The sequence below is a fragment of the Phalacrocorax carbo genome, chromosome 2 (assembly GCF_963921805.1).
Source record: "Phalacrocorax carbo chromosome 2, bPhaCar2.1, whole genome shotgun sequence".
Classification (NCBI taxonomy): Eukaryota; Metazoa; Chordata; class Aves; order Suliformes; family Phalacrocoracidae; genus Phalacrocorax; species Phalacrocorax carbo.
The window spans coordinates 30,636,768-30,664,163 of record NC_087514.1 but is presented as its reverse complement, the minus strand read 5'-3'; the positions used below and the strand labels follow the sequence as shown (position 1 = coordinate 30,664,163).

Genomic DNA, 27,396 nt, shown 5'->3' with positions numbered 1-27,396 from the left:
ACAGTACTAATCCCTAGGACGCCTGCCCTTGCTCGTTTTGCCATGGCAGCAATACCATTTCAGTTTTGGCTGGCATCCTAGCAGAAAAAAAGTGTGCTGTGCACCATCCATCACTACCATCCTTGTCACCATATGTCACCAGAGGTAGCGTATCCCAAAGAACGTGTTGAACCCAAAACTGAGCCACTGTTACCTGCAAGTGGATTTTGTTTTCCTTTGGGGCTAGTCCTTCATACTCAACGGTATTACCCACCTTCCCAAAACTGCAACATGTATCAGAGAAACAAAATACACATTTTTTAATCTAGAGAGTACAGCCAGACTTTAATTATTCTATGTAATAACTTGTGGGTATGTTTATTTTGCACATTGTAGAGAGAGGGATTTATAGACTTTCAATATCTGAACAGGATTTGGGGAGCTATGAACTCATAAGTGCAGTATGTTTGAGACTGTTCTCATTTAGGAAACATCAAATATTAAACTAATTATTTGAATGTAAATAAAACAAAGATGGACCTTTCTGGGTTACTTGCTGCAAAAGAACAACAGTTAGAACAGCCTCTATTTCCAGACAAACCTAAACTGTGCTGAAAGAAAACATAAACGCACAACAAATGGTGCATCCCTCCCACATCAGAATTTGGGAATATCTTTAAGTGAGCACTGGTTTTCTGGTAGGTAACATGCTTGATCTTGGCCAGCATCCGCTTATATTAGCTGAAGCTGAGAAGCATTTCCATGTGCAGGTTCCTGGTTGTTTTCTTTTTTCTATTAATCTCAGCCTTTAGAACTCTTTAAAATGTGAAGAAAAAATCCAAAAATCTTTCAGGGGGATAACACCAAAATAAAGAATGCAATGTGCACACAGAAAGGGTTAACTATCGTTATTGATCCCAGAGCCATTATGGTGGTGACTCAGTATCCTAGTAAATGGAATGAAATGAAGTAATGAATGCATTTTCTACGGTTTATTTTTTTCCTGATGTTATTTTTCATTTCTTTGTGGATCACTGTATAAAAGGAAAGTGAGCTGGGAATGCGGGGTAGCTGCTGCTAAGACAGCAATGCAATCCTGCATGCAGCATACTGACTGGGCAGCGCAGATAACGCAATGCCATGCACTCAAGCACAAAGCCATTCTCTGTTAACATTTTTTCCATAAATACAGCTGCAAACATCACACAATCAGCTGGAATTTCTCACTGGCACTTTTGGAACACCTCCATTACAGGCCGTGACGTCTTGAATCCCTGGGAGGCTTTGGTGCTGGATGTACTTTTTCCTTTTCCCTAAAATAAAGCAGCTCGTGTTGACGATGACCATGTGAATGAGCAAGAGTGTAAAAGCCCACAGTGTTCTTCCCTCTTATTGGAGTTTACTAGATTCCACCTCAGTGAGTTAAAGAAAAATACATAAAAGACAAGACTTCTGATTATTATACAACGTATGACTGAAGAGTGAAAAGTAACAACACTGACCTCAATCTGATTTTACTGCAGACTTAAATGGAAGCTTACATTAACGTTGAGAGATTTTGAAACTTTCATCCAAAGTCGTCTCCTTTCTTTTCTGAGCACTGCTTTTCCATTCTGACATAATTGCTTGGAACACAAGTACAAAGATTTTTAAGTAGGGAATTATATATGCTTATAAGATTGATAAGTAGAATCAGGTGTTATGGGAAAGGATTGTAAGGTTGAGGTTACGGCAGAGTGAAGGTATGCACAGCTAGCTGTAGACTGTTGGGTCAATGTATATCAGGCCAGCATAAATATTTTAGGGTTTATTTGTATCTCTGGCTCTGCTTTCAAGCAAAAAATATGTCATGATGTTAACAGCAGTGTCTGATAAGGAGCTGAACGTTAGAAAATGAAAGAGTATGAGACAGCATGCTGAAGCAACGCTGTGTTGAATCACATTCATTTTTGTTCAGAGGGATCATTCAGCCCAGTGTTTGTCTCCGGCCATTGTTGTTTGTTGCAATGCAAGACTTAGGGATCTTCTTTTGGACTTAAAATAAATTAAAACAACAGTGTTAAGGCTTTAAAAAGTCTGCCTGCATCTTTCCTTGTACTTCCTTCTTCATTTTAAATGACAGGCATGAGATTAGTGGTTCGTGCAGTATGTCCAGAAGATTAATGTTTCCAGGTGAGCTTAGAGAGCTGTTTCATTTGATCAGCCACTGGAATTTCTCATTGCACTGGGATGGAGGGTGGCGGGGTGGGGTGGGGGGGCAGAGAAAAAGAAAGAATCTAACAGTTCTAAAAGCTGCAGGTCTATGGCACCTGTCTTCCGTTAGCAATAATGATAGATAATAATTTCAGATACATTTCTGAGACTAAGGAATGTTTTCTTTGCTATATTAAAGCAATTGACTCCAGCATACACTTCAACAGCAATAATTTAACTCCAGATTCAGGAATTCAATATCCTTCAGCGTTCCTTTGCAACCTTCTATTTTCAGAAACTGTGTGATAAAGATGAATTGCAAATCTTAACAGAAATGGTTCCAGCTGAAGATATATGTTTCTTTTGTGAATATTTTCACACACAAGCATACATGTACAAATATATGAGGAAAAGGAAAATGCAGGAACCTTGGGTAGGGGTTAGCAACCTGGATGAAAATTTTAGATTTGGGGGTGTGGGGTAGGAGTTGCTTCTGTTTTAACTTCATGATGAAGTTGCCAAATGCTTTATGGTTTCCAATGAGACTTGACGCAAAAATAAGGATTTTGGACTCCTTTCAGGAATCTGATATAAGCCCAAAAGGCCTTTGAGAGAGAGAATGTCCACTGGGTGTTTACTGTCTTGTCTAGCTCTATATATTTCTTACGCCAACTGCAGTAGAGATTAGTTTCTGAAGCCTTTTTACAAACATTTGTGCTGTGTGTTTATGTGTGGTTTGCTCAAAATAATCACATTCTGAAGAAATGAACTGGAAATCTCATGGTCCTACAGATTTCTGGGGGAAAGAATTAGCTCAGAGCAGAGGAGTTCTTGGTTCCTATGGTCTCTGAGCCAAAATGACATATTTTCTTTGTGGGTAATAGAGATCCATTTTTTGTATGGCAAAGCTAATGTGGACAGAAAATGTTACTGGGAAGCATATAAGAATGTGGATCCACTTAACGTAAGATGGCGAATGACTAATTTGAGAGCTTCACTAGCACTGTATATTAATATGCATGTTAATTTATACTTTTATTTTTTTAAAATTAAACTGGAATATGTCATATGGTCTTTTTGGTAGTACCTTTGATATTCAGACTCAATTTAATGAGTTTCAAAATAATTATTCCCTAATATGATTTTTAGTAACCTACTATAATGTTTCCTCTTACTGATTCATGATATATGCAAATTAATATCATTAATAATATGTAGTGCACCTTAAACCACTTGCAAGAGAACTTCTGAAGCAGCATATAAAATATACCTGCATGCAAGATGAAATGTACGTCTACAGAAGTAAAGAGCAGAAGTCTCATAAATTACAGAGAGAAGGATGATGTTTTATGTTTATAGAAAGGGTTTATGGCACGACTTCTATGATTTTGGTTATTACTGATAGGTAAAATGAATAATGGTTGAAAAAGTGTTTGAGGGGATGAAGGGTAGGGGATTATAAGGCCAAAACAGAGCCCACTTCTTGTTGAGAAACATGGTTTTTTGTTAAAAAAGACACCAATGTGATATATTAGTAAGAATAGCAGAGTAATTGGAAATTTATGTAGTTAGCAAGGCTATTTGAAGTTGTAGTGATTTACAGTTCTGGTTAATACCAGTTAGGTACTAACAAAATCAGTATAGGAGGAAAGATAAAACATCGTGCTTTAGGACTCAAAGTAATCCTGAACTACTTAGCATTTTATGAGGAAAATCATGCTGCGATGATAAGAGAATGGAGGGAAAATAATCATGTTTCTAAGTAGCCTGAGGTTCTTGCATCTCCTTCCAAAGCATCTAGGGCAGCTGGAGGCAGAAAACTACAGTATATGAACCATCAGGCTGACAAGATATTGCATTTTCTCTGTTCTTAACAACTACTTCTATATTTTTCTTGTAGAAATGCCAAAGAGACCTGCATAAAACAACACTGCATATTGTTCATTTTGAAGCTTGTCAGTATTTCCAGTTATTATATGTCCTGCTTTTGCAGTAGGATTCTATGCCATTTTAGTTTGGTTGTCAAATTGAATCCACTGGGGAACTTCATGCACCAGCAATGAAATAGAGTTAGTACATGGCTAGAACCTAAGCATTGCTAATACAGAAAGATTGGATTTGTCATACCATTTGTTTGTAAATCATCTCCACAATCTTGTTTCCTCCCATGTGCCAAATTTCAGTGGCCTTATCTCCACTTCTGCTGTCATTTTATTCACCCCAACCTGGACCTGTTAATAAAAATGGTAGACTTTAGGTTAGTGTGTGTCACAGGGCATTTTCCTTTATATTACTGCTATAGTATTTCATAATACTAAGACTCTGATAGCATTAAGGGAATATTTAAAGATTTTTACAGGAAAATGTACAAGCTAATTCTGTGGCTGTCCGTCATATGTTTTATAATAGTTGTGTTACAAAGACAAAACTTTTCAGAGCCCTAATACATGATATATTGGATATAAGGAAAAAACTTTTTACAGTGAGGGTGGTAAGACACTGCACCCGGTTGCCCAAAGAAGTTGTGGATATCCCATCATTGGAGGTGTTCTCAGTCAGGTTGGATGGCACTTTGAGCAACCCAAGCTAGTGAAACACGTTCCTGCCCATAGCATGAGGGTTGGACTACATGATGTTTAAAGATCCGTTCCAATCCAAACCATTCTATGATTCTATGACTCTATGATTTGGGACCCAAATTTTCATAAAGTTTGCACTGAAAAACTTACTGTGTCTCAAGGGAAATGCTATGACTTGTGCTATAAGATTCCAAAATGTATTTGGAGCTTGAAAAGAACATCCTCTATAGATCCCCTAATCCAGATAAACCTGGAACATGAAGATCATGGGTAAAAAGAGGGTATATAGAAAGGAGAGTTGAACAGCTGGAAGTACTTGAGAGTAGTTGTTTGGGGTAAGGGGCTTGGTGAAATGAGGTGGGGCCAAGATGAAAAGTTGAGATCAGCATGAAGAGGAATGAAGAATTTCACTTCTCTGTCCTGAAGGATTTCAGGACAAAGAATGAGGGTAAAATCAGGCATGTTTTGGAGACAAAGAGTAGTGGAAGGAGGTAGAAGTGTACCAGGGGCTGCAGAGATCCATACCTGTCTCCCTGGCATCTTCCTGTGATATGTAGACATCACTTTTCAAGACTCAGTGAAATCCACAGTGTGATTCCTCTCTGATCTGTTGTCAGTCTGGCCTGTTGCCATGACCTCTAGCCTGTTTGAATACCCTCAAGCTCAGACCTACCCTTGAAGGTTTTGACAGAAAAGTTCAGGGTATCAAAAACGTACCTACCCCTCTGTGATGGCTGTTATGCCAACAAACCCTAGGGGCAGAAGCAGGTACAGTAGCCAACATTTCAGAGACACACACTTTGCCCTCCCACCTAACAGCACCTGGAAGCTGCCCATCCACATCCTCTACCCCACACCATCCCCTGTTGCCTCTGCCCCATGCCCCTGGGGCTGCTGGGCCCTTCTGCCCAAACCAGGACAGACCCCAGGGCTGCTGTGATGTGCAGAATGAGCTGTGTGTTGGAAAGCATTTCTGTGGAAGCAGAATGGCTTGTGTCACTCAGAAAGCCTTGGGAATGTTCACTTTTCAAAATTATGAGGAAATGCACTTCAAATATAAGCAAATTTTGTTGGAATGTCCAAGAAATATGGTTAACAAATGGAGACAAAAGGATGTTGGTAATTTTTGGCAAAATATTGTTATTGTGATGGTTATTTTAGGAAAATACTTTTTGTTCATGTTTGCATTAATAAAGCTGACCATCTGCAGGAATAATAGTGAGAAAGACAAAGGGACTGGGGCAATGGAGGTAGTGAGGTCTTTTGTACACTACAGATTTCAATTGTCATGAGAAACTATTGCTTGGAGCATGAATCTGACATTAGTAGGAGAGTTAGATAAAAGGCTGTGGGGTAGAGAAAGTAGCCAAGTATTAGAAGAGAGAAAAAAAAATGTATTTTGAAGACAAGTTGGAAATTACTGAGGTTCAGGGCATGTTCCCTAGAATAAATCATACTGAAATCTGAAAGGGGTAGATGATGGACTTTCATACTGTATCCCCCACTACACAGTTTAATGTTGCTGCTTGAGGCTAATTGTAGTGCTGAGAAACTCAGACATCTAGTCAACATTAAGCTTTGTCTGAGTCTCATGGTAATAACTATCTTTTGTTACCAAAGAATAGCAGCAGAGAGTTTGTTGGCTGCTGCCCTGTAATGACTGTGCTTGATCGGAAAGAAGACAGGTGCTCTATTTTCTTTTTGTAAACAGCATCTTTGTTGTGATCAAGAGAAGGTAAAGAAAGAAAGGTGCTCCTTGCACACCTCACTGTCTGAAAAAAGCAGTAACTCAAGGACCAGTTTTCCTCCCATTAATAGCAGCAATGAGAAAATACAGTGCGAGCAGGGACTGGGATCATAGAAGAGTTTCTGCTTGAATATTTTTTTTCTTTTTGACTGTCTAAACTTATATTAAAACAGTTGTCCTCTCTTCCTGAAGGTAGCAGAAAGTACCTGATGTACTTTTACCTTGGTTTCCTATATCTGCGTGGCAATGTTAATCTTCTGTATGCACAGAATTAGCCAGTCCATGTGTTAAAAACTACTTGTCAGGTAGAAATTTCTTTGGGTGGGAAACAGAGCAGTTGAAAACTTGTTTAAATTAAAGAGATCTTCTTACAGGAAGACTGTACTTGCCTGCATCTATAGTTTGGCTCTGGTGGGGTGAAGTGCTCATATGACAGACAGCTTCATGGCTGCCATGGCACAAACTGAACTAGGGGTTTCCACAGTAAACACCCAAACTCCTGCAGCCCTTACAGCTGGTCTGCACATAAGTGGCTGTGGCCATGTAGCTGAGTTTGAAACTTTGGCACCTGCAAAGCAGCAGTGTGGATTTTCCCATAGTGGAACCCACAAGTCCGGTGCTAAAGGGGAGAAGTAGGGAGGATTGCCACCAACAGGGCTTCCTTCCCATAGGAAGCACTTCACAAGACATGCCCTTTTCTCCGTGATGTCCCTTTCCCTGCAGCCCAATACTCCAGCCATCCCCCAGAGTCATCTGCATCTTCTCCCAAGTTACTAGCGATAGAACATGAGGAAATGGCTTCAAGCTGCATCAGGGGAGGTTTAGATTGGATATTAGGAAAAATTTCTTCACTGTAAGAGTGGTCAAGCATTGGAACAGGCTGCCCAGAGAGGTGGTGGAGTCACCACTCCTGGAGGTATTTAAAAGATGTGTAGACGTAGCACTTCAGGGCATGGTTTAGGAGACATGATGGTGTTGGGTTGACAGTTGGACTTGATGATCCTAGAGGGTTTTTCCACCCTTAATGATTCTATGATTCAAGCACCAGCAGAGAATCAGTTTGGGACGTCTCAGCCATAGCCTCAGCAGCCTCAGCAGAATCCATGGGCAGTTTTCAAAAAGCTGCAAGATTAGCATTCTCCCCTTCCCATGGACCACTGCTGGTCTCACACCCAAAGGCGCCAGGGAAGGTCTTCTCAGTGACTGTGCCATTACTTTCTAGAGGTGCAGAGACGGCAGCAAGCAGAGAAAAACCAAGGTAGACCAATGCTCTATGTCAGCTGTGAAGCACATCGGCATCTATTCGGCAGCTAAGGGAGAAACCGCTGTCACCAGGACCCTGAAAAAACAGTTTGTGACAGGTGGATAGACAGGACAGGATTTCCCCTGTTAGCTGTCGTCTGTCCTCACACCAACCCAGTTCCCTGGAGAACAGAAAGAGACTTTCCAACAAGACAACCCCTGACACTTTTGTTACTGAATGGTGTTAAGGATGATAGCTTATATATTCCTATGGTCTCATTTCATTTTAGCAGTATTTAATGAAAGAAGTGATGGTGGAACAAAGCAATTTCATATACTATTCAACAGGCACCTCTTTCTGTATGAAGCATTAACAATACCTGTCATCTTTGTGCAAAAAAAGGCTTCCAATTACTTCAATGCTAGGAGAAAATCCAAATGCAGACAAGAGCCCCACAAGCAAATTATTTTTAATACCATTATGGAAAAGGAAAATGTGTGACCCAGACCTTCGTTTAATATTTTAGCAGCCTTGAAAGTTAATTTGAGTTTGTGTTCAATTTCCTAGGAAGTTTCTTCTTTACACCTGTGCAATTTGGGCACAGAATTGAGCAGAACTAAGAACTATCCTCTCCACTTTTTTCACATTTCAGTGCTAGAGGTGGGAAAAAGGGAGGAGATGACATGTAATTAACGCAACGTATAAAGAAAAAAGAAGTCTATGATGTAAAAAATGTCATATGATTTTAGTAAATTCCTATACTACACAGCATGGAGATTTATAGGACTGGTAGATGGAAGAGTATAAAAGAAAGATAGATTAACGCTACCTTTGCTGGTGTCCACTTATGTTACAAAACACTAGACTAGAGGCTTTCTCTAAATTGCATCTACTTCTTGGTCTTCCCCTTCTGTCCCACATACTTTGAGTCATCTGAAAGAGGAGAAAAATGCATCCTGATCTCCCTATATCCATACCACTGTCTGGATATAAATTATACATTCATAGTGTTAATCCTTTTTCTGCACATTAATTTTAATTACCATTTCTTCCATTAAAGGTTGGTCTAAAGCAGAGCTGATCTGGAAAGACACAATGACACACTTCTTCATGCAAAATTTTAAGTCAAGAAACTGTGGAATTTTTCAAGGAATGTCTCAGTTTCTGCAAGCATTCACAAGAATGGGTGGAAGAACATCTGATGAAACATGTCTTCAAAAATTAGCTGTTGAGCTACAGAGGCCCTTAGAGTTTTCTTAGCTCCAGGACTTGGTTCCCAGTCTTTCTGACACAGAGCCCACACTAGGAAGGCACATCAGTAATACTTAATTATAGGTACCTGGAACAGTTCTGTTTAACTGGGTCTTAGGATACAAAGCAGAGTGGCTACAACTAAAATGTCAATTCACAATTGTCTCTAGCTCATGTAAATTCTCTACGTAGGAATTGTATGAGAGAGATCTTGTTAACTGGGGCTAAAAGTCAAGCCAGGAACCGCTCTACCAATTTAATATAAGACATAACTGAGCACTAGTGTCTGGGAAGGGCACTATTTAATTTTATAGTATAGATGTAGGCTGAGACACACATCCTGGATTTGCAGCAGAAAGCCTCGAAGTCCTAGTTTTCAGGGTTTGTGCTAGTACCTGGTGAAGCTTCTAGTTTATGACATTTTTTTTTGTGAACCAAAATGGTTGAGAGGTTCTGGTTTAGGGTGGGGTTGGGAATTTTTCAGTAAAACCTTTTAAAGAATCTGAAGGGCAGGTATACTGAGAAGTACTGTAATTCTTTTAGGGTATGGATCCTCTTTAGGTAGCATTGCTTACACTTACAAAACTTATTTAAAGGCAACTGTTGTCTTCAGGACCAGATTCTCAGATTGCTTTGGCAGTGAACCTATGAGCAAACCCTCAAGGCTGGCTAGTACTGCCTCTCTAAAGATGGGAGGTTCATGCAGCAGAGTCTCCTTGGTCACTACTAAACTGGCTGGAGGAGGTAGCCACGCAGTGGTGGGAAAGGGTGATAGGAGAAATGTAGATCATGATGTGTTGAGTTGTTCTTTCAGACAAATTTATGTAGTCACTGAATACAATCACTGCTCTCTCTAAATGGTTTGCATTTTTTAAAGTATCTTTTTTTCCCTTATTAATTGCTATGTGCTTTTCAGTATAATCAGAAATTAAAATGCCATGTGTGAAATTAGATATATTCTACTGATGAAACACAACTTTGAATGAAATCTAGATCCCATTCCTTAACTAACCTCTGCTGTGCTAACATGAATAGATAGAACTGCAGATGTATTTCTTTTAATAAAGTAATGTCATTTGATTCTGAAAGCACAGAGAGAGCAGGTTGCTGCATTACAATGTGCTGTTGTTTGCACAGTCACTTTCCTATTCATAGTGATTCCTTAATAGTTTGAATTTCAGTGTTGAATTTATCTTAATGTTGATGTCTAACTGAACATTTATAGTATATGATCAGAGAAAATAATGTGAGAGTCCCTGGGCTGCTCCGTTCCCACAAAGGAGCAATGTGAACATCTGTGTCCTTTGCCAAGTTGTCTGGTTCATATTCATGTATAAGTGCAGTAGCTAATTTTACAGAATAAGGAGTGATACCTCTCTGCATTCCTTGGGGTGTAATCATTAGCCCAGGTAAATCTCTGTGCTGCAGCCAGCAAATTTATTTGACACACAGTTTATGACCTAGTAGATGTAAATGTCTGCTGTGAAACTAATGATGGATGAAGCAAGAGAACAAGTTATCTCACAAGATTTCCAGTTGAGCTAGAAATAATCTATCTTGTGAAATGTTGACAAGTTGACTTCTAATCTTAGTTAGAAAATTGAGGTTGGAGTAGATAGTGCTGAAAAATAATGGGGTGAAAATCTGTTCTAACTTTTCAAACCATTTGCTACATCCATTCTTAACTTACTACAAGGTGCTTAGGGACTTACAGAGCTATTCAATCACTTTCATATTAACAGAAAAATCCCATGTGCGCAGCTTTTCTATGAACTATTTCCTGTGTTAAAGAGAAATTCTGGCTATTACCGTCTGTACAACATAGTTCACTGTTTTCTGCTAGTACATTTAGAGACTTATTTAAGTGCGAGGAACTCTTAACTGATTCTGAATGGCTTTACAGCTGTGTTTCCTTACAGTGTTTCCTTTCTGGCAGTTTTTGATGAAAATAAAGGGAACACATAACGAACAGCCCTCCGTCTTCTATGCTACTCGTCTATGTTAAAAGGGGGTTGTAGACCTGCAAATGTAGGTCTACAAGAAGATTCATCAAGATAGTATTGATCTGTCATGGAGGGATGTGAAAAATTTTTACAGTCCTTTAAAGTTCATATGCCTAAGAATAATGACCTGGGCTGTAGCTCTGAAAAAGAAGCAGATGAGAAACATGAAAAATATGTGAAGATGAATCCCACAGCCTCAGGTATTTCCCCAGAACAGATTATAACTCTACTTTTTTTCCTAAAATCTGACCTAGTTGTGGTAGAAGATGGTGAAAGTCAATACAGTCAATGACCTTAAAGCTGGCATATTAAAACAGTGTGGAAAGGTCTAATTATCATAAAGGTCACAGGATAAAAATTTCATTCTGATTCTGTTATTTCCAGTGTCCAATGGAAATGCAGCATAGCTATAAAAATTCCTCAGTGGCTTTCAGAAATGCTTGATGTTTACTTTGTTGAGTCAACATTAGCAGAATTTATATTTCTTTAAATAAGGGAATCGTAGCTGAATTTTTAACAACTATTGAAGAGGAAGATTAATATATATTTAATAAAGCACTTGCTTAAAATTAAGGGCAGGAAAGCATTTCAAGGAGGTATGAAAACTGTCTCCAATATTCATCCAACTTCAAGAGATAAGTAAAAAAAGAAATTTAATATTTGATGGAAAATATTATTTGAGTAATACAGCTCCTACAAAAGGAACTACAATCATATATAATTCCAAAATTATTAATATGGAGAAAATTTTACCAAGTAGTATATTTTGTATGAAATAGTTCCACACAAAAACTTTTCATTTCAGGACATTTTATAATTTAAAATAAATGTTGTTTTAGCTAAAAATACCAAATGTAAATGGAAAACATGTTTTAAATCCTTTTAAATGTTAGAAGCATGAAATTTCAAATGGAAAAATATTTTCTGTCAAAAATATCTGAGACACGCATATTTTCAATGTTTCTGATTTTAAAAATATCATATGGATTACTTTTTCACTTTGTGTGAAATAAAAGTATCCAGTCAGTAAGTCTCAGGCTTTTACTGCAGCCTTTGAGGTCAAGAATAGCTTAAATAAAAACATCTGGGCCTTTAGCATCACTGTCCAGTGCAGTGATGCTTCCTCATTCTACACCTCAGCTTGCTACTTCTTTTTTCCCTCCACTACACTCAAGTTAAACATAGACTTTACCAAGAACATGTGCTTCCTTGAAAGCTTTTATCTCCCAGTGATTCCACAATAAATGGAATACATTGTTCTGTCACAGCAATTTTACACAGAAATAACTCTGATAATTTTGTTGAATGTTACTTTTTTTGTATATTAGGGAAAGTGAGGAGGGATTTAGCTGCAGCATCACTCAGACGGCAGGGAATTTGTTTCCTAATTAGATGTTCTACTTTATCCATGTGATTTTTTGTAATGTTGACTTTGCAACATCCAGTCAGGGTGTGGAGCTTTTTAATATAGGTTTGTGTTTATATAGACAGCTTCCTAGGCTTGAGCAAGCTGTTCTCCAGAGAAGGGTCTGTGCTTTTCCCCATGAGTAACTGTTACAAGGAATCAAAATGGTGGACATGTATTTCCTGATATGTCTTTTAGTTTGATTCAAAAGAAGAGAGTAATTTGAGAACCAGCAAGTCTAAAGTCTATATAAACATCACTTATTTTTAAATTTCAAGGACATACACACAGGCTTAGTGTAAGTAAACTTTTAAAAAATGTGCACAAGATTTTTGGTGTTGTTGCGAGTTTTGACAATTATAAGTGCCTGCCTAAGATAAAGTATGCGCAAAAGCAGATGTATTTGAAGTAGGAAATAGATACTCTCATTTGCTTTTGAAAACTCTCTTTTTGAGTGGATACTGAAGTGGCAGCTAAAGATCAGTGTGCATTTCTTTAGATCTTAAATGGGAGCTCTTCAGAACCATTACAGCCCTCCACAACAGATCTTGACTTGCGACCATGAGTTGTCTCTACATCTAAGTTACCATTCCTGTCGTCTTCTGTAATAGAAATACATTATTGGCTTCAGCTTCCTGAGTGGAAACTTGTGCATGTTTAAAAAATATCTAAAAATTTTGCCTAAAATCTTCAGGCATTACAGTAAGAATTATTAGGAAAGTTCTATGTCATCAATTCAGAAGTGGCAAAAACTAGATAAGTGTTTTCACAGTCTATACTCATTTTCAGTGTCTTGAAGGTGCCTTTGTAAACTCACTCTAACTTCCAGACATGTGTCTTACTAATATCAAATGTTTGCTTTCAGATATCAACATGGCAGGAGAACCAAAACCATACAGACCAAAACCTGGCAACAAGCGGCCGCTTTCAGCACTTTACAGGTGAGATTTCATCTGAACTTCCTACAATTCAATTTTTATTAGAAAAATTACAGTAAACTGAAATGTATCTACCAATGTCACTTTGTAGCCCATGAGTGAGACAAAGGATTTTTTTCCATTTACTTTTTGATGTTTGTGCAAAATATAAACAAGCTCCTGTACACAGCAAAAAGTCTTGAATGTGAGTAAAAGAGCCAGTATTGTAGTGCCTGACACTACCTATTTCTGTTTACTCACTCCAGAGCAAAATGTTCTAACTTCTGGAGATAAAGTCTGTCCATATGATGCCTGTCTTAAAAAACTAGCTGATGCCAACTAGGAGTAAACCCAGCAAACAAAATTCCTGAGTGATACTTAGATGCAATGATTACAATATGCACTTAATGCCCCTATTTTAGTTGGAAACAAACACCAGAGTTTGTTTGCTGTAAAAAAATAATGTACTTCAGATATTTAAGTGATAATACGGGCATTCAGGAGAATAGATAAAACAAAATCAGTCAGACCACAATTTTATTTCTTAGTGAAGACACCTTATGTTTTACTGAGGTCAAAAAGCTGGTCTCCGGATTCTCAGTATTCACATCATGGATGTTATTTGCCAATGCAAGAATAATGCAAAGGAAAGGACTGCAGCTTTAAACTGTAAGAGGTATTACACATAGAGTCTTGCTGTACTAAAAAAGTATTTGAAAAGTTTTTTGACAGTGACACTCTTTTAGGATGAAGTAGCAGAATGTGATCGCCTTGCACACATTTTGTTCCAGGGATGATAAAGCCACTGGGGTTGTGCTTTGTGAACACTATGTTCTGTAAGACCCCACAGAAGTGCTCAGTCTAGAATTCAAGTTTTGAATTTAAATAGTGTTGCATTAAAAATATATTTGTTTAGTTATTTGTATAGGCACCGCTAATTTAATTTTCCCTCTACACCTCCATTTTTCTTTTCCTGAAGTGAAAATGGAAGTGCAGGAGAAGAGAAGCAAACTTTAGGCCCATATAGAAGTGTAATGTTTAATAGAATTATAATGAAGTACACAATAAAATTATAAATCTGTCATTTACTAAGCCTGCTGACAAAAAGACTGGTGTGCTGATTTGTGAAGTGTTTATTAACGTCTCCACTTCTAGTACTATAATCAATATTTTTTTTTTAAATTGACTGCTATTTCAATTTTTAATCCTTATGCTTTATTGCTTGGCTATGGCCTCATTCCTGAGACTTTTTTATTTGCAGTGTTCGGTGAAATAACTAATAATTTCAGAGCAACAGAACTGGTTTCTCATTGATTTCTGTCCCAAGGCTGAGACCCTAACAAGACTGGACTGCTTCCTCAAGTGCTCAGGAGGGCATTGACACCGCCTTTCTCCTACTCCCAGGTGTCTTTTTTTGTACAGCTTGTACAAACCTGAAGAAACGCCCACCTTTTTTTTTCCAAAATCACGTAAGCTTAGTGAAGCATTGCAGATTGTTAGGGGGACTGGCAGACAGACATGCACACATGCATTTCTGCTCAATAAACCTCACTTCTCATAGAAGTACTACAGAATTTATGCTCCAGATCCCTGAAAGGAGTCAGGGCTGATTTCTACTGTGGCTGAAATGCAGATAGACTGGGTCTGAGAAGAGCTCAGTGTTGAAACCAGAGACACTTGAGCAGGACTTTTCAAGCCTGGTCTGATCTGAAAGCTTCGGACCAGAAGAAATTGAAGGTGGGATCTCAGAATGAGACAGGCTGGAGCATTTTAGACCTGAGCCTGTGTGCTACATAATAGTAAAGTGAAGTTTTAGCATATAGTTGCCCTTAGCTGAAGTGATAGGAATATTATTTTTGGATAAGAGAACCCCTGTTTTATTATTACTCTCAACTGCAAGCTGCTAAACTCTGTAGGTGTCACTGGTAGCCATGGTGTACTCTGTCCCTGTGCAAGTATTTCTGAAGATTTTTGAAGATGTTCTGTGGTTTCTGGTATTTATATGCACTTCCACCTCTGAGCTTCTGAATGATTTATCATAAATACTTGTTCTACAGACAAGATGGGGATAAGAGAGACACCTGTGGAAAGGTCTGAGGGAACTTTAAAGAGAAAAAATATCTTAAACAGTGTCCTTTCATAAATCTAGTACTGACTATTTCTCTAGAAGATTATGAAAAGCTTTTTTGAGCCTTCATCTGATGGTAATGGAGAACTTTCATTATCTCTGTATCTGTTACCATATTAATATGCGAGGAGATCAATGACTTACAAAGTTCTTGACAGTGGTGAGAATAGTTACTTATTTCAAAACATTGTACTGGGCCTGACTGGGATGGAGTTAACTTTCTTTTTAGGATCCCATATGGTGCTGTGTTTTTGATTTGTTACTAAAACACACTAATGTTTTGGCTGTTGAACAGTGCTCAAACAGCCTCAAGGCTTTCTCTTTTTCCTATTCTGCCATCCCAATGAATAGGCTGGGTGTGGGCAATACAGTTGAGACATCTGACCCAAAATGGCCAAAGGGATATTCCATGTCCTATAACATCATGCTCAGAAATAAAAACTGGGGTTTTTTCCTTCCAAAGTAGCTGTTGCTTGGAGACTGCCTGGGCTGGTTGTGGGAGGTGGAAAGTAATTGCCTTTAAATCACTTGGTTTTTTTTCTCTCCTTTGTTCTCTTATTAAGCTGCATTTATCTCAACTCATGAGTGTTTTTCACTTTTGGTCTTCCTATTCTCTCCTTCATTCCAATGGGGGATGATGGTAGAAGAGTGTGAGGGTGGCTGTGTGGGTGCTTAGCTGCTGGCCAGGGTCAACCCACAAGATGGAGAAACTTAAGAGGGAAGTGGTTACCTTAGACTTGATTTTGACTAAGAGAGGCGCTGGTTAAAAAATTAGTTATCACAAAATATTTACTGTGAAAAGGGAGGACTGAGAGCAGTAGAAATAGGATAATGTATCTCAGAAAGGACAGATTTCAATGAGCTCAGAGAACTGGAAAGTACAATCTATTGGAAAGACATTTTAGGGACAAAAGGAGTATAGAAAATCTTATATCAACTATGCTTAAAGTAGAACAGAAAATCCTCCTGAAGCAGTAGTAGAATAAAGGAATTATATGGCAGCATCAGGTTTCTTTAACATCCTGAAAAGTGAAAAGGAATTGTACAAAACGTGGAATCAAAACCCCATGACTGGAAGTGAGTAGAAAAGAACAGCAGAGTCATCTAACAGGATGTCAGAAAGGCTAAAGCACATAACAGTATAAAAGGCAACAAAAAGATTGTCATTAGAATAACTTCCTCTGCTTTTTTACACTGCTGTTACTTAGCAGGAGAGGAGAGCAGGTAGTAGACGATACAGAAAAGGCTTTAGCAAAAGAGGTTAGTTGATCAGCTATTTAAGAAAATCAATTTTAACCAGAGGGTATGGAATAAAAGAATTGGCTAACCAGTATTTGAATAAGTGAATTCAATGGAAATGGTATGATGAGGTTCACCCTAGAGTGTTTAAAGGACTAGGTAAATCTGTGTATGGACTGTTAGTGATTGTTTTCAAAAACTTACCGAGGACATGTAAGGTAGAACACCAGTGGGCATGGGCAGGTGTTATACCTATTTTTAAGAAGAGGAGGATCCAGAAAATTATCAGATCAGCCCAGCTTTCATTCCCAGAAATGTACTAGAACAGATTATTAAACAATCAATATATCAACACCTAGAGGATAATAAGAGGGTAAAAAATAAATCCGTCATCGAATTACAGAGAGCAAATTACGTTGAAGCAATATAATTTCCTTCTCTGACAAGATAGCCAATTTAGTGAAAAAAAGAGGAAACAGCAGATGTGCTATATGGTCATTTAAACAAGCTTGGACACCACATGTGGTGTTTTCATAAGCCTCTTCAGGAAACTTGTCTAGAAGAAACTGTCTTAAGGTACATATCCAATAGAAAAACAGCAACTGTGTAAAACATAGTATTAAGGATAACAAATGTTGTTTGTTCAGCCTCCTTTGTTACAGATTTTTAAAGACTATTTTTTTGATATTTGAGACACATTTAAGAAACCCGCATCACATTTATAGCCGGTTATGCACATGAGTAATTAATACAGAGCACCCAATGTTCTATGATGGGCTATACCCACATAATTTGCTTAGTGTCCAAGTCTTTAGATCCACTTTTGCCTGGACAGTGTAAGAATACTTGGTCATGCCTCAGTTCAGGATCTACATTCTTTTTTAATCCTTTATGGTTTTATAATCTGTGGAAATAATCTCATTTAATCTCACCTATGTGAAATTTAGCATAAGGCTAAATATGAGACACATTTTTTTTTTCAGCTATAGGAATAACTAGATGCTAGACAGATAATCATATATAATTTCTCCTTCAACTTATCAATGCAATCATTTACATATCCAGACTCTCCTTTGTTCTCCAGTTTATTATTTCACTTATACTTCTTTCACATCCTTTTGATGCTAGCATTCCTGGTACAGCTCATAGAAAAAAAGACTGCAATTAAAAGTGATACAGAGAATTTAAAAGGCATCATGTACCTAATGAAGTCAGCAAAAGGTTTTGCCATTCACTGGACCAGAATTTACTTCCACTTCTTCTTCTCTCTTAAATATAATTTAACCCTAATTCCTACTGGCTGAAGATCCCATTGATCACAGCCCTTGACTGCTGGCATGCAGACTTGCACTGCTTGGAATAATTCCATGGGACTTTGTCCCAGAGGAAAGAGTGGGCCAGGAGAGCTGGCTGATTTCCAAGGATCACCTCCTTCAAGTTCAAGAAATGAAGCAAAGGTAGCAGGTGACCTGCACAGATGAACAAGAAGCTCCTGAAAAAATTACAATGTAAAAAAGAGTCATAAAAAGGTGGAAGTAGCAACAGGTGGCCTGGGAGGTATATAGAGGCCCTGTCTAGGAGTGCAGGGATGTAGTTAGAGTGCTGTGGGAGAGGGTCAATGTCATCATGAGGCCACTCAATCCATAATAAAAGAACTTCCATTTTGCATTAGGCCTTAAAAATACTTGGAGAACAGAAAGATTTAGGCTTTGCTTCAGGAAGCTGCTAAACACATTATTAACTTTAAGCATACTTATTGAACAACTACAGATACACTTAATGTAGTGCTCAGGAATCAGCTTAAATCTAACATAACTCTTAGCTCCAGCAACATTTCTCCTGATTTGCATTGCTGTTCAGTATATGAGGGGAGACTTAAATCCCAGAAGGTCCAAAACTGTTGTGAATTTCCTTTTTTAGCACAGCAGTTCTGCTGAAATCCAAATGTCTGAAAATCTGCATCTTAAAATTATTTTACATCTTATTATTTGGGTCTAGCCTCAAGCAGAAGTTAGTTTTACTGGCTAATCTTCATATCTTTGAAACAAAAGGCGAAGATTAAAGGTGCTGACACAAATGTGTTAAAGCACTCTTTGGGAGCACTGTTGTAGTAAAACAAAGGATCACACTTTGTCTTTTTAATTTAGCGGTGTTTTGATCAGTATTTCACTAAAACAGTTCTGTGTCAATGTATGAAAGTCTATTTACTGTTTTTTTCCTCTGGGTTTCTGCCCAACATACCAAAGTAGAATCAAATGCAAATACTCTGATGGACCAGCACTCTGTTTCTTTACATCATAAAAGAATATTTTAACTATTATTCATTTCAGTTCACCACCATGTTGTATGAGGTGTTAAATACATGGTCTGAATTTTTTTTCTCTATTTCAGAGGCCTTTGCTGGGGTTATTGAAGCAGGACAAGGCTCTTTTAGTTCTTAACTCTGGCAGTTGCTAATGGCTCCATCCTCAGTTGCTCCAGGAGTGGGGCTGAGCCCCCGGGCAGGTGGAGCAGAGCAGCCATGCATACAGTGCCTGCAGCTTGCCTTGCCTCAGATGGACTCACCGTATCGCCTCTGTACATCTGTGAGCATGGGGGTCAGCTCAAAGTCTTCTTTGCCACCCCTCTAGAAGTAACAAAGATGAGGGGGTTTGAGAAGGATGGGAGGGTACCTATTTTTGAGTCTCTTGAAATAACAAAAAGACTGTGCTATGGGCTAGCAGAACAGTGGGATTTTTAGTGGCATGAAAATGAGCACAGTTACTGCAGGCCCTGCTGGGTGAGGTGCTGGGGGGGACTTGCTAGAGCCCACACGAGGCGTGGGGAGCCAAAACTAGTACAGTGATATTGGTACAAGTGGGAGGGATGTAGGAGCAAACTGTTGCAGTTCACACCTGAGTTTGCTGTCTGAGAAAACTAGTTTGTTTGCCAAAGATGAACTGCCCAGGAGTGAACTAATATTTGTATAACATATAGGAAAGCAGGAGACTAGGATTTGGAAGTAAACTGGGAAGGTAAGTTACTCAGCACTGCTGGGGTACCTAGTCACTCTCTTTACTCTACACAGTTTAATATTGTTGTTGACCTATAAACATTTCCAAGACCTATTTAGCTAAGACTAACCCTCCCCATGAGGCTTAGTTTTGCCCTTACCAAACTCCAAGCTTCCTGATAAGGCAAAACTGGCCCTGCCCCAGCACCTCATCTTGAAGGCCTCATCTTCAAGCCCCATTCCTCCCAGTATTGCCATTGCTGGCTGGGCATGAAGTCGCCTAGCCCGGGATCCATCAAGCTGAGGCACATCCTGGAGTGAGACAATTAGCAGGATGGATTTAGTGAATGAATAACAAGACCAGGAAATACTGAGTGAAATCTTCTCACTATGTTGCCACTATGTTGCACCACTGGATCTCCATCCAGTGGTAGTTGAGTTCCCACAGCACTGCCCATCTGTAGCACATATTTGCCCTGGCAAAGGCTTCCCTTGAGGGAAAGTTCTTTCCAGGCTGGTCTCTGAAGTATCAGGCTTATGGTTCAGCACTCCCTGAGTGGTATTAGATACCTCAGTCATTTCCCATTCCCAACCGCTTCTCCATGCAGTGCAGTTGAAATGTATATTCAGCATGCTTGATTTAACATGCTACAGATTAGCCATATTAAACAGCCTTTACTTTACAATTTCATAAGTCCCATGGCCTCTGGGGGAAATTATTTTATTTAAATATCCAATATTAATATACTGGAAAGAGATCTTCTTTTATTTACAGGCTATGCATTTGTTTTTATATAAAAGTTTTATTTTTCTTTAACAAAAATACTTTATAAGTTTCCTCAGTACATTTTACTTTTATAATCTCCATCACAAAACTGATTGGATTATGTTACACATCTTGAATTTCCTCTGGTTTTGCAGCTTTATTTTACAGCAGAAGCTTAAAAAAATTGCTTACAGTCTTTCTCTACTTACACTCTGCTTCTCAGATTTATTTTAAGATATCGTTTATAGAGTTTGGTGTGGTTTGGTCTGCTTCTTAGTCCTCAGAGCCATCCATTATTCTGAGTTGTTTTTCTGAGCACTCCTGGGTGCCCTTCATTGCAGGAAAAAATGTGAAAGGCACAGTGATGGGCAACATGATCGCTTCTTCTTCCAGGGTAGGAGGCTTCTTGAGATCATCCCTCTCATTTGAAAGCATAACATAAACTCAACAAATTCTGTGCCAAACAAGCATTACTATTCTATTTGAATACTGCAGTATTTTGCATAATTCCTACTGTAGTGTGCCATTGGCAGTGTATTAGCAATATGCTTTAACCTACTGGCATAAAATAAAAATAACTGCAGGTATAAGGATCTTTCTTGATTGAATGTTGTCATAGATTTCCAGCAACTTGCTTCTGTATTCCTTCTTTTGCTTAATGCATTTTTGCGTCCATTTTTATCACTGGCCTACAAGCGCCTAAAGACACAGTCCAAACAGCAGAAAATAAACCTGATCAACTATTTTCTGATACTTTACATTTTTATTAAATTGTGATTATGCCTCTTATTTTTTACTACATACGGAATTTGAAAAAAATAATTTATTCTTATGGAACATAATCTTTTGATGGATACATCATATTAAGATTATATAGGGTGATATTTCTTTTGAAACAAAGTATTTCCTTTTTACAGAAATGTATCTTCTTCATGCCATTGAAATATTTCAGTGCAATGGAATGATTGTTGCTCTACAGCTCTTCTCCTAACAAAAGATCTAGCTTCCATAAAACAACACTTCTAGGCATGTTTAAATTGAAATAATTTTAAGTCCATAGGATATTACTTACATTCATTTCATCAAAGAATGTTCTCAGTGATCACATTTGAAGTATTTATTACTGTACAGGAAAAAAATGATCATCTATCCTGAAATTCTCACTTAAAATTCACAACAAACAATGCAAATTTTTCTTCTGTTTAGAACTTAAATAACATTCTTAATTATAATAAAAATGTTAAAAGGCATGGACAAAGCTACATCAGATTCAGTGATTCAGTTTGGTCTGAATTTTTTTGTATTTTCTTTCAAGGAAAAAGCCCTGTGTCAAATAACTAATCTAAGAATAAGCAAAAAAATACCTGCTGATGGAAAGCAATGCATGCAGCTCTGCATTTCTGAATTATGGCAGTGTACCTGCAATCAATATGGTCCCAGAGATGTTTAAAGAACAAATCCATGTGCTTAAAGGGGCTGGGAGAGTCAGCCAAGAACAAAAGTTTGCCCTTTCACATGATCCAGAGCATGGATGTGCAGCACCTGATAAGTTTAGAGAGGGGAAAATGGAAAATGGGGGGATCTCAGGTCCCTAGAAACACACAGGAAAAACTTTGCTTCTGGAGACAAATCACAGATAGAGAAAAAGTTCAAAAGACAAAAATATATCAAATATACTTGTCATCTTGATTTGTTCATTCAGTCACATTATTCCTAATCTCTGTGCTAACTCCAACAACAACTAGGATAACAAAACTGTCCTTTTATTTTCATTTAAAAATCTTCCCCTTCATTATTTTAAAAATACTGCTAACTCCCTTTTAGAATCTATCTCTAGTGACTAGGGCAGATATTCCTTCTGAGATTATCAGTATATCCTAAATCTTACATTTTTCTCATGTTTTTCTGTATGCACCTTCACCAGAGTTTTTGAACTATTGTCTTGACTTAGATCCATTTTGAAGTATGTCTTGCATAGACTGAAAGACTAGCACTTGCCTTTCTTCCTATCTCCCCTCAAGTTATTTTTTAGACTTACACAATCTTTTCTCAGTTTATTATTTTTTTCTTTGTTAAAAAGAAGCCAGTAACACCAACTTACACACCTGCAGAGAAGCTGCATCCTTGCTCAGTACTTTTCCTCTTGCAGAAGATCATATATGGTATCACATGGCTGATGTGGTTTGCTTCCACAAAAGCCCAGACACAATAATCACACTTGTGCTCAGAGATTAGCAATTTTGGGGAAGAATAGACTGTTCTCTTATCATTGTTTTTTTTTTTTTCTCTAGTGTTTAATCTTCTTACTTTTTTTATCTCCCATGAAACCCAAAGCAGTACACTATAGGTAAAGTAAAACCATCTTAATTATTTCTTTTTTTTTTTTTTAATCCCTGTTTATACCACAGTGGAACAGAGAAGATATCAGCAACCGTCTGATGGCATTGAAACTATTATGACTCCTTTCTTATCCAAGAATTTGTGCTGCTAATGCAAATGAAAAAAAGTTTGGCTTATAATTTAAATAGTAAATTCCTAAAAGTTCCAGAGCATTGACAGTTTTGCCTGCAGGTAAACAGAAATAGTACTTTTATTCATTCATGCAGTTTCAATCTTGACAGTCTGAACTTTGTTCCTATCAACTATCACATGTGAGATTTCCACCCTTTACTACTGCATGACTTCTTGCATTTGATTTAAGAAATAACCAGAATTTGGATTCAGTGTGTTCTAGCAGAAAGATGATGCCTTCTATAGATATTCAGCTGTGCTTCTGTTAGCTTAAAAAGAAAAAGGATAGTACTTACAACATATTAAAAAAAAGTCAGAAATAGATTTCACAGTTATTTTTCCACATTTGAGTTCTGGTGAAGCAGGCATCATAGAAACAGTGTCTGGTTCTGCAACTACTGTTATGTGGTAACTGTCTTGTTAACTTTATAGGGGTCTTAAAAATTAGGATATAAGGTTCATGACACAGAACAGAGAAGGGCCTGTCCTGACATGGCAAATGAACACCAAGATTCTTCATTTTCAGGAATTTAGTAAACTGTTAATTGCAGCAGTAACCAGAAATGCAGGGGAGGGCTGTGCTTCAGAGCATCACTTTGTGGGTTTTAATTAGGCATTGGTTCTCCCATAATGTAACACCTCTAATTGTATAGAAGGCTGTAATTCAGTCTGGGAGCTGCTGATGTACTGCAAGGGCACAGTTTAGGTGGCTTACAAACAGCAACAGAAATATGATGCTGGATTACGGATTTAGTACTTTGTGAATAAACAAGGAAGGCTGTATAAATGAAAGGCTGGAAATTGTTATATATTTTAAAGTCTTACAAATAATATCAGAAGAAGAGATCTAAAGCATAGTTTAAGAGAAAATGGATTGTTAAGTAAGATTACAAATAGCATGGAAGGCTATGCTGTGTGCAGCACAGAGGGGCAATAGCAACATATTAATATGCAGTGAATTATTAACAAAAAATTACCTCACAAGTTTATTTCTTGGTGAATTCTGCTGTTCTTAGAGTACACTGAAAATATATAATCCAGCCTGCCAGGACTGATACTTAGATAACACTGTTGGTGTATAATGTCAAATGTAATTTATTTTTAAAAGAATAGGTTTCAAATTGCATGCCTTTTTGGTAGATTAAGTTGCTGGTATTCCCAGAACTTCTGGAAAAAGCACTGGTTATTTTACTGAAAAGTAACAAACGTATTCATAAGCATGTGTGAATTTATTATAAGTCCTGAGGAATGAGCAATTTATAATACCTGTTGGCATGAAAATATATGTTGCATTTTTCAGTCTTGCAAAAGTGAGATTATTCTAGGAAACAGCATGACAAACATGAATCATACATTGTCAGAGCAGTGCCTAAACTACTTTTAAGTGTTAGTAGTGTCATTGAGGGAAAAGGAGATTAAGCCTCTACCCTTGGGATCCTCAAAGGCAATGCCTGCATTAACCTTCATCTCTTTGTGACTACAAATAGCCATGCAGTAAAGTAGTATTGATTGTGTGCATTAGATTAGTCAACACTGTTTTGTTCAGCCCACCCTGATGAACTCATTCCAGACGTTTTTAGACCAGTACATATTGACCTGAATGTTCTTACTCTGATTTAGAGCAGAAGAGGGTCAGGTGACATCAGCTTCATGAAAAGAATGATTAAAGTTGTCAGAAAGAGGACTTTAAAGTAGATAACTAAGTACAGCCCTTATTTTTTAAAAAATATTTCTTTTGTTGGGAGCATAGATTTTTTGCAAAATTTAGCAACTCTTAACATATCACAGGGAAAAGCAAATTAAAATTGTCAGTGGTGGCATGGAGTTACTTTCATTCTCCAGGGTTTTTTTCCTTTGCTTGCTTGAACAAAGATATCAAACTGAGAGTGTTTCAAGTTTGGGAAGGGGACCAGAGTTAGGAGTGTTCTTACCTGGAGGAAAATAAGTTCTTATTCTTGATTCTTGCAAGAATCTCACTTTGAATCTGAGCATTCATTTCTTCATGACTGGAAACATCACACGGATGTGGTGTACAGATTAAATTCAATTTAGCTTCCTTATCACTCCGTTTGGCTCCAGGAGACTTCTCTTGGCTGGTGTGGGAAGAAACTGTAGTCCATAACTATCTAGGAAAGTGTTCATTTGTAGAGTCTGAATTAATTTCTCTCCAAGTCACAACATAGTTTTTCTCAGACACACCAAAATTTATCTCAGCTATGACAATCCATGCCACTGTTCATGTTGTCTTTGTGATTTATGGATTCATAGAAGAAAATACAGTAAAGTTAGGTACAAACTATAATCAGTTACTGAATTCTATTAGAGGGATAAGATACTATTTTTTATTTCTAGCTGTCTGAAAATATTATTATACAACCTTCAAATGACTTAGACCTTTTTTGTTTTCCTCTCTTCTTGCTGCCTAAAATTTAGGCCGCCCATTAATGATGATTGCTGTAAACTTCTTTTGCTGTTCTTCCCCATGCCTCCCTTTGCTACCACAATCCCAAAACCCTTCTATCACATGTGTGAAAGCAGTAGCGCACTCAGTATCCAACATGACAGAGTACATTTTTACTGGTATATCTAAACCAACTTTGCATATGCTGATTTATGTTTCATCCTAGCTTCTTGCTATTGTGAAAATTAGCATAGGGAAGAGGCAGTCTCTTTAAAGCACTTCCTCCTTGTATTGAAAGCTACTTTTTATTCATTTTTTCAACTGTCAGATTTTAGAGGTAATTCTGAACAGAATATTCAGTCATGTTCTGCTTACTGATGGCTGAAGATTATCTGTCCTATTAGTTCATGTGGAAATGAATCCTAGGTGCCCCTGAGAGTTGTACTTATGTCAAGAATTTGATATTTACAATTTATGTAACAATCTTCAGATTTTGCTAGGAAACTAGCTAAATTTGGTCATATGCCACATACATCTGTAACAAAACTATTTTATAGAGTAAGGCAGAAGATGTAATAAGCGATAAACCTTGCTTTATCTAGGGCTGACTTTAAACACATCCTTACTATTGCATCTGGTTTTCAGAGCACAGTGCCAGTCTGCTAGGTTAGACAGCTTGACATCGAGTACTGAAGACAGTATCCTATGCTACATGTTCCCTGAAAACATTTTTCTGCACAGAGTGTCCTGGCACTACCATATCATGGGCTTAGGTGTTAAGTAGAACTGCCTAAATAAAATGTACTTTATCAATAGCCAGTCATTTTTTGCAGGGTTTTAAAAAATTTTTAAAAAATCATTTGAAATTTGATAATAATTTCATATTTTTGCACATAAATTTTTGTTATCCAGACATATAAAACGCTTAAAAATCATGTGATAGATATGCTGAGCTAAATATTCCATTCCTTTCACTTCAAAACTCTGAGAAGGATAAAGACAGCTCCATCCTGCAGTATCTTAGTAGTAGAGTAACTGCATTAGTGCAAACCAAACCCTAGGGTTCACACTCAAGCACTAAAAGACAGAAAATGCTTCAACCATGCTGTCCCATGGGGATCAACCATAATTTCAGTTTTCTGTATCACAAGAAATTAGGTTGTATAAGAACCACATCACCTACAGATATATTGGAAATTTAACTTCTTTAGGGTGCAAATCTTTCTTCATGGCGCTGGAGAAAATCTGATGCTTCAAGAAGTGATCTAAGTTATTCCCTATGTTAAATAATTAACCTTGTTAGAAATCATAAGGTATTAGAAAAAAATGGGTCTTTTTTGTCAGTCAGAATGCATATGTGTTGTAATACTTTCATAAGGGAATAAATACATATTATATATATTAAGGATTATATATGGATCTGCATACAGAGTCTGTGGTAGCCAAAGGGATAACCTTATTTAAGTAAACCTCTGTTTATCCCTAGAGTGCTTACTAGTGTAGTAGCTTACTTATTGAATAAATTCTTCGGTAATTAGTAAAATTTAGTTTTAGTAAACTTAAATATTCCAGCTGTGAACTTTAATCAAATTTGGATTAGCTATGATCTGAGAGTAAAAGAGATGAAGCACGTGCTGATTGAAGGATACTGCTCATTGCCACTGCAGTGATTCAGAGGAACTAAAGAAGAAAAATGCAGAACAAAGGAGAACCTAAAGTATTTCTGTGTGAGTTGCAATGTCAGTTTTTACTGTAACATACAACATACTCGTGTTACGGCATCGACTTGTGCTCCTCACATAATAGTTGTTCCTCAAGCTAGATGTTGGGACTTGTCAGTAGTTAATATAGGTGGAAACAGAAGTCAACCTGAAACAACGCTGGAACAGATATTGGAAAGCACCTGTGTGATTTAGGACCTGCTTGGCAGGCAGGGATTAGCTCCTGTGTGCTAAAGACTTCATTCAAAATGAGAATTAGATGGAACCAGAAAGGGATTACATGGCAAAAATAATTTCTCCGGAGTGAAGTATCAATATCTT

General features: G+C 37.6%; 1 protein-coding gene across 1 annotated transcript in view; it reads left to right on the top strand.

The window, feature by feature from the left end:
- RALYL (RALY RNA binding protein like) overlaps positions 1–27,396 on the top strand; it is a 395,931-nt gene that overhangs the window by 297,095 nt on the left and 71,440 nt on the right. The window contains exon 4 of the mRNA XM_064442485.1: positions 13,266–13,341. Coding sequence (XP_064298555.1) covers positions 13,266–13,341 — 76 coding nt within the window. The remainder of the gene's footprint in view (positions 1–13,265; positions 13,342–27,396) is intronic.